Source organism: Pygocentrus nattereri, chromosome 9 (assembly GCF_015220715.1).
Source record: "Pygocentrus nattereri isolate fPygNat1 chromosome 9, fPygNat1.pri, whole genome shotgun sequence".
NCBI lineage: Eukaryota > Metazoa > Chordata > Actinopteri > Characiformes > Serrasalmidae > Pygocentrus > Pygocentrus nattereri.
Window position 1 is genome coordinate 30040068 of NC_051219.1, and position 12995 is coordinate 30053062.

Genomic DNA, 12995 nt, shown 5'->3' on the forward strand with positions numbered 1-12995 from the left:
AAAAACTCAGAAGACACGTATAGGTTCACTGGTCATTTTGGATAGTAAATAAAATGGCTATATTTGTGTTAAGACCCCTAGTTCCTATCATCTCCGTTGTGAAGAAGTTGTTAAATTGCTCTACTGTGAGCCATTTCACATCAAATCGCTCAAAAAATAAATTATGTGGACATTTTAAAAAATCAATGACTTTACTGAAGACTCCCTGTATGCCTTTTTATGTGCAAAAGTTTTCTTCTGGACCTGTTTTGTATTATTATAACCCACTTTAAATTCTGTTTGTTTTGTTGTTGTTTCTTAACAAAAAAAATGGTTGAGGAACGTTATCCAATCAAATCGCTTCTTTGAGTTTTGAAACAAGCGTCACTATAACAAGGGCGTGGTTTTGAGGCATGGCCACGCCCATTCGCATTCCGCTTATGAACCACGCCCACACCGAGTTGACTGCAGTTCTGCTGCAAAATGGCGCCGTCCTATATGAGTATGTGCCATAGGGTCTCAGTGACTTTTCTGTGTGGAAGAAGACCGACTGCGGCCACAGCGGCCTTTCACTGTCCTAAACTGGCCGCTGCGCAAGTCAGGTAAACTGAGTATGGAAGAAAGCCGGCTCGCTGTCGACCCTACAGACCGTGGGCTGGTTTAAAGGCGTTTGTTGCGGCGGAGCTTTGAGCTCTGAGCTCTGGGCTTCTGTCAGATGACAGGTGTCGATAGCACGAGAACCGTCGTTTTCCTTATAAATCCTCTTTGTTTTGCACTTCTTCCTTGATTGTGTCTCGAGTTGTCGTCATGTCACTCTCTCTGAGTGAGTGAAAGGATGGCAGTGAGAGAAACTCCACCATTTAAAAAGCGTTTCTGAGCGGTTCAGTCCTTGAGGTGTAAACAGAGACGTTTAGAGTGGTTTGGGGTGGAAAGGTTCCTTGTAGAGAAATTTCCAGACTCTTTGCAGTGGTGCAGATAGGAACCTGGGGTCATGATGTCTCCAGCACAAATATAGCTTAGCCATTTTATTTCCAATCCAAAACCACCGGTGAACCTACATTTGTTTTTATAAGCAGGGCTGATGATGCTAAAATAGTCATAAATCTACAAAAATGTCTTTGGGACTATTTTGCCTTACAGTGCCCTGCATGTATCCCTCTACAATGAAAGGATTAAAATAATTAGATTCAAATACATTTGACCACAAAACTGTCACAAAATAATGTGTCCGATGTCAGGCAGCACATTCATAGCCATTTCGTGTAATAGCTTTCTGTAAGTTGCAGGTGTACGTTTGGTTCCTGTCACCTCCACTGTGAACAATTTTGACTCTGCAAGCTTCTTTAGTTAGTTAGTTAGTTAGTTAGTTATTTCACGTCAAACTTTGACTTTGTTTACATCTTAGCTGCTTGATTATGGAAAATGTTGGGAAAGTCAGTTGAATTTTCATTGAAGGGAGGGGTTTAGTAAAATGTGTGATGGTTTTTTCCCCTAATATGAAAAATTGTTCTGTCTGCATTAAAGTTCAGTTACTAAAAAGTACTCAAGGAAAGTAACGCAAAGTGCAGTAACCAAGAGCTCACAGCTGGTTAGATTAGGGCTGGAGCTGATTTATGAATATGTGGGGTTCTCTGGGTGGAGCGCCCAAGGCTGCTATGAAGGAAGGAGAAGTTGTTCGACAACAATCACTAGTGCTTTCTCTTTATGTATGTAATGTTCATACCGTTCGTGCAGTGATATGTTAATGGGCTGTTTCTCATTTTTCTCCATAGGTTATGTTTAGTGAGAACGTATTCACCCTCCAAAGCAAGGCACGGCATTGGCCGAAACATTGTGTCAAGGCTGAAATGGGCCAATGAAAAGTATGAGAGATTTCTCCAGCGGCGCTTTCCCCGTTTCTATCTTCTGTACCACACATTTATGAAAGGTGAGTTTATCTGTCATTCTTTTACGCTTGTATTCCAAGTATTAATGCATATATCCTATTTGTACAATAGGACTTTTGCAAATTAGATGTTTTAAAAGCTTAAACCAAGTAGACTCTGACCATGATAATCAGCAAGGTGTTAATTCTTATCGAAGGTGTCCTTAAAGGGTCAAAATGCTGCTTTTGCATCAAAACTTTTACCTTTTCTTTTTTACCTTTGCTATTTCATGATGAATGGACCAGTGGAAATGGCCCAGAATTACTTTGAATAAAATCTTGTTACATGCTTCAAAATTTGTGGTGAGGCATAGGAACCAGGGGTTTGTCTACAACAAAAATCTACTGAACCTACACGTCATCTGAGCTTGTACAGACGAGTTTCCTGTTTATAGACATTACTTAGGCACACATGCAGGATGGGACCAAACCACTTCAACTGTAATAAATGTAGATTTCATGTTGTTTGTAAATTCTTATTGACTCATAATAAAATTTAAGAGTTGGATCTGTTTGTCTTTCATTTGCATAATATTGTAATATTATGTAAAACATTATCTAAGAATAATTGACTATCAGTATCCATTAAACAACCCACTCGAAATTTGCTGTTCACTAAATGTTTAGCTAATAGAAGCTATTCAAATAACAAATTACCTACCTGCCTGTATTTGACAGCTACTGTAAACATACTGTAAACATTTACAGACATACTGTTACAAGACATGAGACACATGACAGCTTGTTAGATATGGGATTGTGAGGTAATGGCTGGCACAAATTGTGTTGGAAGCCTAGGTAGCTCAAACCGTGCAGATTACCAGGGTAAATTGCTTCTCAGTAATGGTGAGAAATGTCCAGATCCCTTTAATATTTCAGTCCACAAATTAATTTCAGATATGTCGAGGTGGCTAGCAATCACAACATGTACAGTCATCTTATCCAAAGCCCAGTGTTTATACAAAGTAAATTCTGTATCCATACAAATCCTAAGATGCATATTATGTGCTTTGTGATTATGTGCCAGATATAATACAGCTTCTCATTGCTTTTCACCTATTTGGGCACAAATCTCTGTGATGTTGCACAGAAACAATGTTAATAATGGACTTATATTTTTTAAATGTGCCACTTTTTATCATTATCATTTACCAGTGAATTTTGTTTTACCAAAGAATTAGTTTAAATGTTGAGTGGTTGGTGAATCCTTTTAATTTACATCTTGTTTGATGAAAATGTTTTTTGGGCCTTCCGCCCGAAGACTGCTGGGATAGGCTCCAGCACCCCCCGCGACCCTGACGGAGAAGCGGCTTAGAAAATGGATGGATGGATGGAGGGTTTTTGAAAGCATTTATACAGTTTTTCACTCTGAGTTTAATTGTGGCTCTTTGTAGGATTTCGAGTACTCTTCCAGGATGCCAAAGAACTCCACAAAATCAAAACCCGGATGATCGCTAATAACATTGATTATCAAAAATTGCCTTATCGTGAAATGGAGAAGCTCAGGCAGGTGAGACATTTCCCCCTGTTATCTCAAGTGTACTTGCTCAGCCGAGACATGTTTGGTCTAAAGTTTGCTTCTTCATGTTTGCACTGGAGCTACAGGTAGCTAATGTAGCTAATAAATAATGAAAGCTAAATAATATAAATAAGATATTCCATCTTCTTTTCACAGGTTCGTAGAGACATGATCAAAGCCATTCCTCTGGTGATCATCTCGATACCTCCATTTGCCAACTACTTAGTCTTTGTTCTCATGTAAGTATTGAACAGGCCAGCTCCTGTGCAAAGCACCTACTTTGCAAATTACTCACAAAATTTTTAGACATCTTATTTCCCATCACCACCGTATCCTATTTCACATCAAACCACTGCAAATGACTTTTTTTGCATCTTAATCATTTGATCATGCAGGTTGGTGGAATTCCCCTTTAATTCAAGGTGTTAACAGGCTAGACTCTCCTTCATATTGCATCACTTTACATCGACCATGTTGGTTTCATGCAACGTCGTACACTTGCACAACGAAACTGAAGTACAAACCCCCCGTTCTCGGTGCAAAGAACAGTAGAAAGAGATGAAATAAAATAAGATACAGTGGGGTAAAAAAGTATTTAGTCAGCCACTGATTGTGAAGTTCTCCTACTTAGAAAGATGAGAGAGGTCTGTAATTTTCATCATAGGTTCACTTCAACTATGAGAGACAAAATGAGAAAAAAAATCCAGGAAATCACATTGCAGGATTTTTAAAGAATTTATTTGTAAATTATGGTGGAAAATAATTATTAGGTCACCCACAAACAAGCAAGATTTCTGGCTTTCACAGACCTGTAACTTCTTCTTTAAGAAGCTCTTCTGTCCTCCACTCATTATCTGTATTAATGGCACCTGTTTGACCTCGTTATCTGTATAAAAGACACAAACAGTCAGACTCCAAACTTAACCATGGCCAAGACCAAAGAGCTGTTGAAGGACACCAGGAAGAAAATTGTAGACCTGCACCAGGCTGGGAAGACTGAATCTGCAATAGGCAAGCAGGTTGGTGTGAATAAATCAACTGTGGGAGCAATTGTAAGAAAATGGAAGACATACAAGACCATTGATAATCTCCCTCGATCTGGGGCCCACGCAAGATCTCATCCTGTGGGGTCAACATGATCATGAGAACAGTGAGCAAAAATCCCAGAACTACACGGAGGGACCTGATGAATGACCTGCAGAGAGCTGGGACCAAAGTAACAAAGGCTACCCTCAGTAACACACTACGCCAAGAGGGACTCAAATCCTGCAGTGCCAGGCGTGTCCCCCTGCGTAAGCCAGTACATGTCCAAGCCCGTCTGAAGTTTGCCAGAGAGCATATGGATGATCCAGAAGAGGATTGGGAGAATATCATGTGGTCAGATGAAATCAAAATAGAACTTTTTGGTAAAAACTCAACTCGTCATGTTTGGAGGAAGAAGAATGCTGAGTTGCATCCCAAGAACACCAAACCTACTGTGAAGCATGGAGGTTTTTCTGCAAAGGGGACAGGATGACTGATCCGTGTTAAGGGAAGAATGAACGGGGCCATGTATCGTGAGATTTTAAGTCAAAACCTCCTTCCATCAGTGAGAGCATTGAAGATGGAACGTGGCTGGGTCTTCCAGCATGACAATGATCCCAAACACACTGCTCAGGCAACAAAGGAGTGGCTCCGTAACAAACATTTCAAGGTCCTGGAGTGGCCTAGCCAGTCTCCAGACCTCGACCCCATAGAAAATTTGTGAAGGTAGTTGAAAGTCCATGTTGCCCAGCGACAGCCCCAAAACATCACTGCTCTAGAGGAGATCTGCAGGGGGAATGGGCCAAAATACCAGCTACAGTGTGTGCAAACCTGGTGAAGACTTGCAGGAAACGTTTGACCTCTGTCACTGCCAACAAAGGTTATGTTACAAAGTATTGAGTTGAACTTTTGTTATTGACCAAATACTTATTTTCCACCATAATTTACAAATAAATTCTTTAAAAATCCTACAATGTGATTTCCTGGATTTTTTTTTCTCATATTGTCTCTCATAGTTGACGTGTACCTATGATGAAAATTACAGACTTCTCATCTTTCTAAATAGGAGAACTTGCACAATCAGTGGCTGACTAAATACTTTTTTGCCCCACTGTAAAATAACTTTAAATACTATACAAATTTACACTCAGCAAAACGTAAACAAACAAAGATGATTGCACATGACCCATCAAACTTGATCAGTCACATGTTGTATTAATCAGATCAGTCAGATGTTTGTGTTTAACAGAGCTACGGCCCTGTTGTAAAAACGGTATTTTAGTGTTTGTCCTTGTTTTCATTTGTCTGTAACGTCTGCCAGATGGCATCAGTTCAAACATTCGGTACCCTGGGTGTGTGATGTCTTTTTGAATGTCTTTTTGTACTTCTCTGAGTTGAATTTTGGCTTCTGTTCCTGGGTTTATATGTTTGATGCACACAGAACCACACAGATCACACATAGTCTAACGATATAAAGTAAGTGCCAATACTGTTCATCTTGCATTTAAAGATATTTGACTTTATATCAGAGGCAACAACTTCAACTAGTATCATGTTTGTGTTCAGTGAAAATCCATTGTTTTTCATTAGCTAGCTAGTCACTCTTAAAAAGATGTTTTTTCATCTGATCTTTAATAAAGAATATGGTTCTATTTAGAACCACAAACATGCAGACAACCCTTTGTATCATGAAAGGTTCCTCAGACTGATGGAAGATGCGCTGTAGTTGTTTCTAAATGTAACCTTTTTTAAAGGGTTCTATATAGCACCCAAAAAGGTTCTTTTATTGCTATAAGCTTCATACTGTTGGGTGCTATAAAGAACCTTTCCCCAAAAGGTTCTACATAGAACCATATTCAACATATTCTCCATCAATCTGAAGAACCCTTTTATGATACAAATCAACCTTTAATCGTGCAGAAGGTTCCTTGAGTGTTCATGGTTCTACAGAGAACTACTTGCTTTACTAAAGAACCCTGGAAGTACAATCTTCTTTAAGAGTGTATCTGAAGAGGAACAGGGCACAAAAATAGAGCTGGAAGAAGTCCTTGTAAAAACAATAATATAAACCACAAAGTTTTAAGAAAATAGTTACACTAATGATTTGTCCCATAATTCCACTGTTTTACCAGTGTAAATACAAAAATGAGACTTTGTTCTTTTGACTTGTTAAAATGTTTACATGCTGAAGCAATTTCAGTTCAGGCCAGTAGGGGGTGCAGTGCACCTTCTGCTCCCCTTGAAGTTTACTTGCAATGATCCAAGTGAGCTATTAGCTAAGTGGTTTTACTCAATATGGATGTAATAGCTGGGTGTTGGCTTGGCTAATTAGCCTTTCTGTTGCTTCACTTCCATGTAAATAAAATGCAAAGAGCAAAACACAAGCCTTAACTTTCAGGATGAGTAATTGACCACAAGCAAAGCCAGCAACCACTTGCATTACAACACTTCTGTTAGCTAGAAGAGTTTCCACATGAGAGAGGGCTGATCTGTGTAAAAGTGAAGTTCCACCAATATTTCATAATTCCTGTATAATCACATATATAGATGTTAAATCATTGAGAGGTAAGTAAAGTCATTCAGAGTGGTTTATTGTGAAATGATTAATTGCAGAGAAACTTGATTCATTTCTTTACAGTGATGGTGATAGGAACCAGAGGTCACAATGCAAATGTTGCTATTTTATTCAGAAACCAAAATGTCAAGTGAGCCTACTCATGTTGTCTGAGATTTAATGTGTAGTGTTGATGGTGGGAAATCTGAAGAAAAATAGAAATTCTTTGGGGACTAAATTGCGTTATAATGCCCTATGTCTACCGTTCCAATATGAATGGACTTCAAAAACTATTGTAAAACAAAGTCTCTGACATCGGGCAGCACATTTGTAACCATTTTATGTTACAACTTCCTGTGATGGAGCTTTTAGAGGCTTTAGATGCCTCAGATGTCTTCCTGTCACCGCTATTGTGAAGAATTCTGACTCAGTTGATATATTTCATATCAGACATTTTGAAAAATCAGTGGAATTCCCCTTTAACTCTAGTAGAAATGTTCAACCCCACTTCAGTAGTATTGTATTAGTGCTTCACCTCCATCACACAGAGTAAGGTTAACACCGAGTATATTGTTGTGAACCCTTAGAAGTGTACTGGCATTTTGAAGTGCTACAAGTGAGAAATAATTGTCACATTACATTACATGCTTTGTTATGGCTGGCAATACTTGTGAAATCTAGGGTTCAGTACCACAAAGCAAAGACACAAGTAACACAACTTTTTGTTTGTAAACATTTCATCATGATACCATACTGTGAGAGTGTGCTCATGTTCTTTTGCTCCTTTGTCTGGTATTGGCTCTTCTTTCTTGGCCCTTCATCATCCGTATTTCCAATACTCTCATACTCTCTGTAATCTGTCCACACACCCATCCATCCTGCACTCATCCTACTCCTCTCCTCCTCCCCTCCACTCCTATTATCAGGTACCTTTTTCCCCGCCAGCTCCTGATTCGCCACTTCTGGACACAGCAGCAGCTGCTGGAGTTTCAGGCAGTGTACCACATGCAGAGGGCACAGCACCACCAGGCCATACTCGATGGGCTGGAGAGGACAGTATCAAGTGTCCAAGATCACCGCCTGCAGAGCCACCTCGAAAACCTCTGCAGGAAAGTGAGTCTCAACCTTCAGTCCTACTGCTTTTACTGAACCATAAAAGTAGTGAGCTGTTATTTGGTGACTGATCAACCTACAGTTGTAGCAGTTATGCCCTTGAATTCTTCATTTATTATTCAGTTAAAGAGCCCAAATTGTGTAAAAACAAAATTCTCTAATTTTTTTAGAATAAAGGACTATGAAGTAATATGTAAACACTGTTAGTTTGAAAACGTTCACTTCCCAAATTATACAGTCCATATATGAAAACTGTGCTGCAAAAACATCCGTTTTGAATTGTTTCTGTGATGCCATGAGAACCAGCTTTTACACCTATTAAGCCTGTAGCAGTTTAGCTCCACCCATTCACACTGAAGTTATAAGGAGTGTATCAGCCTACTGATAGCTCATTTATAAAATAATATTTTTGTGTGTTTACAGGTCCAAAGCGGTGCTCACCCTGTTGTATCTGATGTTCATGCTGTAAGGACCTTATTCTCTGGCCCTCCACTAGGAATCAGGAGGATGTACGCAGACCAAATGGTAAGATGACATTAGCATTGACTTGGTTAAAGCTAGGGTTGCATAATGATGTGGGAATCAATCTGGTATCTGCAGATATTTTATTATGTGTTCATTTTACTCTGGAAGAGTTTATGGCCCACTGCAATACTGTACTAGTACATGTGTGTACATGCTATTCCTTTTACTGTGTTTGAAATTGTACACAAATAAATGTAAGAAATACAGGATGGAGAAAGGCAAATAAAACTGGAAGATGCTCTATACCCTTATACTTTTTATTGTAATGGACTTCTTCGAGGACAAGTTTTACATCTGTAGCTCCCAAAAAAATTATTGGTTATGCCAATTATGGAAAGTGAGACAATGATCAGTCAGCCAACTTCAATAATGCATCATTCATTGGGAAATGATGGACAGATTTATTTATGTACAAACACCAGCGCATCACTTTGAATGTCATTTTTATTCTGTGCTGCTACTTTATTTAGTTATTTTCACAGCAGTGTGCCACCTAAATAAAAAGTTTTAGCTACACCCCTGGCATCAGTGGCAAAAGGCTAAAAATAGAACTCTTGATGGAGCGTTCTACTGAGCACTGTGATACGCCGAATTCTCCAGTTTCTACATTTTGTTAATGTTTATGTATCAGCATCAGCAGATATATGCAAGAAAAATATCAGATGTCAGCCCACAATTGCCATATCTGTGCACCCCTAGTTCATGTAGTAGTTTTTTACCGTTAAACTGAACTGTTATAGCGTCACTGTCCAAATAATCTCTTATTTTTGTCGGTTTTTATTTTTCTACCTCATTTCAACATGGCATTTGTCCTTTACATTGTAAAGGATTTCACAGTGATTGGACCAATAGAAATGCACCATAATAGCTTGGAATAAAATAACTTTACATTACTTTATGTTAAAAGCTAAGAAGGTTTTTCCTTCTCCTGTAAAATTACCATTTTGGAGATACTTGTTTTTCTTAGGACAGCGATGATATTAAAATAGACAGCAGTACATTGTATAGCTGAGAACAGCAGCAACATCATTCAGAAGCGGCACTAATTTTGATAGTTTTAGAATATTAGGAAGTGGGGTGAACATGTCCACTTCTGTTTACTTGAGAACAGTAATTGGAAAGAAGCGGAAATGGTGTGGCAACAGGAAGAAAACACTGTAAAGCTACAGTTAATGGAACAGCTGGATTCATTCCATATTTGAAAATGATGGTGGGCCACCAAAATACAACACTGTAACATGTTGAGATCAATTATTTTGAGATTATGACTGTTCTCCATACTTTCGTCCATTTTTTATATATCACAGTTTTTATATATAATATTTATATATAGTGTGTAATACAGAGTCAGAAAATACATATGAGAACATCTGTATGAGATCACTCAACACCTTGACGATGTAAATAGCAAACGTGTGTGAATTCATGCATGCAGTTTGCATGATGCTAATTGGTAGGTGTGAGTTTCCTTTACTTGTTAGCCACATTAGCCTTGTAGTTCCTGTGCAAAACTAAAGAAGCAAATTTTGGACACCAAACAGGTCTTGGTTGATTAGCTACATTTGGGCTAAGGGAGACATTGTGTACTTTTTAACTATCATTATAAGTTAGTGGTCACCTTTTATGCTGAGTCTAGCTCCAGCCATCGCTGGTGTCATGTTTCAGCATACAGAATGCATTTCTGACAGTAGAGTTGATCTGTGCTGGTATCTATTTCTTCTCAGAGACATCTCTGTCCACTGCTCTTCCTGACGCCCCGCCTTCCTGCCTTCTGGATTGGTCGGCGCTTGAATAGCCACGCCTTAGAGCTCATGCAGTTGGATCGTGCCATTGTCCGGCTGGGCCTCCACCAGCTGAATGATATGGAGCTCAGAGAGGTTTGAGATGCTGTCTTATGTTTAAAGCCATTGACCCTTAAAATAGCTAAAACAACTTGCTGTCCTATATACTGTAGGTGTAAATGCCATTTATGTATGTATGTTACTTATTACTCCCATAAGAAAATGTAAACTTTATTTTTCATTTTTCTGTAAACTGTATAGTCTTGTTACATTAACACACACTAAAATGATTCTCCTGACAACTTTGTCAACCTGGAAAAATACACTGTAAATAATTGTTAACTGTAAATAATACTGTAAATGATTTTTTATTTAGTTTGTTTTATTCCTCATTCTCTCTTTTGTCACTGTTCATATTAGCTCTTTTCTATCTACTCCCTTATTTTTATTTTATTCCATGAGTTAAACGTCTTATTGTCTTAGAATGTATGTTTAGTATGTTATGTATCATATAAGCATGCACATACTTGGTGAAAAACTGATTCTGATATCTTTATAATGCACCCTTTTTAAAGTGTTTTCAAGTTTGATCAAGTTTGATGTTTTCAGGCATGTTACGTGCGAGGACTGAACGTAGAGCGTCTGAGCCTTGCTCAGTGCCGAGAATGGCTTACGCAGTGGCTGCAGTTTTCAACATATCTTAAAGGTGAGTGAGGTATAAAATAAAAGGAAGTTAAGGGATTCTTCATTTGCAAAAGGTGCACCTTATATTCTTATTTATTTACTGTGAGGTTAATATAGCATTCGGTATTTTATAGCTTTCTTGTGCAGAAAAGCTGTTAGCTTCTTAGTAAATAAAATATCCTGCAAATATGAGATGCACTTTTTCCAACTGAAGATTGCCTCATCTTTCTTTACAATATGAGTCCATGCCATTGTTATACTGTGGTTGACTCTTGAGCTGGCAGTTAACCAGTCATGATTGCCTACTCACTGGCATTCTTTCTCTTTTCCTTCCTCAATTCACTCCACCCAGAATCAGAGGCATCCCTGTATTTGCACAGCATGGTGCTGCTGACGGTAAACTACCCAAAGCCACCACGCAGCTGACCCATCACCGCTGACCATTAAAGACATCGAGAGTAACCACAAAACAACCCAAAAAGAGGCAGTTGAAGTGGACAGCTGTTGTTATCAGAAAGCTGTCAGGCCAATATCAAAAGTGAACAGTGCAATCCTTCATGGTTTTGAGTTATCACACAGTGTTGAGTGGAAAATTGTCCCCTAATTTTGATATTTTTAGATTATTAGGATGTGGGGCAGACGTGTCCACTTTTATTTACTTGAGAACCAAGATTATAAAGAAGTGGAAATGGTTTTGCAACAGGAAGAAAACACCATTACACTACTGTAAATAGAACAACTAGATTCAATCCACATTTGAAAAGGATGCTGGGCCTCTACAGCAAAACAAAACACTGCAACATGTCCAGATCACCTACACTCAGATTATGGCTATACATCTAATAGCTGATGTAACTGTCTTGCTGGCCCTTTTGGTGACATGTTTACATGGCGTTGTGTTGGGTTTTGGGTTATTCCACCTAATATACCTCCAGCATGAGTGAACATTAACTTCCTGTGTCTTTATGTAGTGACTTGTGCTGACTTCCTTTTTTTGTCACTTTCCTGCTGTGGTGAGTGTTCAAAACATTAAAATCAAATCCTTTTGATAGCTCGATGCGGAAGAGGCACGCCATATTCATCTGCACTGAGCACACAAGCTTGCGTTTCTATAGTATATCTATATCTTCTTTCTCTATGAACATGTTATAATGCATGATCCGAATGCTGTTGGCCCCATTATATGTAAATAAGATGGAGATGACTGTTTTGTCATCATATATACTCTACAGAACACAAAGTTATTTGAGAAGAAAAATATTTGAAAGCCTTAGTCCTTACTGAAACACATTTGATTGTAATGCTTTGATGTGGATTTATTAACAGAAATTCATGATGTATTTGTTGAAGAGTGCCTTGGTGCGAAAAAGTTGTGTGCTATTATAGACTCATGTTGCCAAATTCGTCTGCTGTATTTAAGGATTAGTCCTGTGTTTTTCAACTTGATCTCTGTTTTCCACATATGTAACAAACGATCATTTACCATGTACTTAATAAAACAACAAAAAAATAGGCAGATATGTGCTTGAAAACAGTATCCGCATTTGACAGACTTTGGCTGCTATTTCAAACCGATATTTGAGGATTTGCTCATGAAGAGCAGAATGTTTAGGTGATTTTGTTCATTTTATATATTTTACTGAAATTATTGTATATGGTAATGAACCATGTACTACAGATTCAGCAGGTGGAGATAAGGTTGAAAAACACTGGAGTATTCCAGTATTGTATTACTCTTTTCATGTCTACAATTCACTTGTAGAGGTGAAAAGGTGAAGAGGTGTTAAATTTTTCCCCACTGAAGTCAACATGCAGTTACAGTATGTGGAATAACTGGAAAGATCTCTCCAGTAAGATGAGAAATAAATTGCTGTTCCATTATGGCCTGTTCAC

General features: G+C 38.4%; 1 protein-coding gene across 1 annotated transcript; it reads left to right on the plus strand.

The window, feature by feature from the left end:
- Nucleotides 1-450: 450 nt before the first annotated feature.
- Nucleotides 451-12983, plus strand: letmd1 (LETM1 domain containing 1). The gene is made up of 9 exons (XM_017707047.2): nt 451-581; nt 1752-1906; nt 3298-3413; nt 3579-3661; nt 7926-8112; nt 8536-8637; nt 10362-10514; nt 11028-11124; nt 11455-12983. The coding sequence occupies exons 1-9, from the start codon at nt 463-465 to the stop codon at nt 11526-11528; spliced, it is 1086 nt and encodes a 361-aa protein (XP_017562536.1). The 5' UTR covers nt 451-462; the 3' UTR covers nt 11529-12983.
- The last annotated feature ends 12 nt before the right edge of the window (nt 12984-12995 follow it).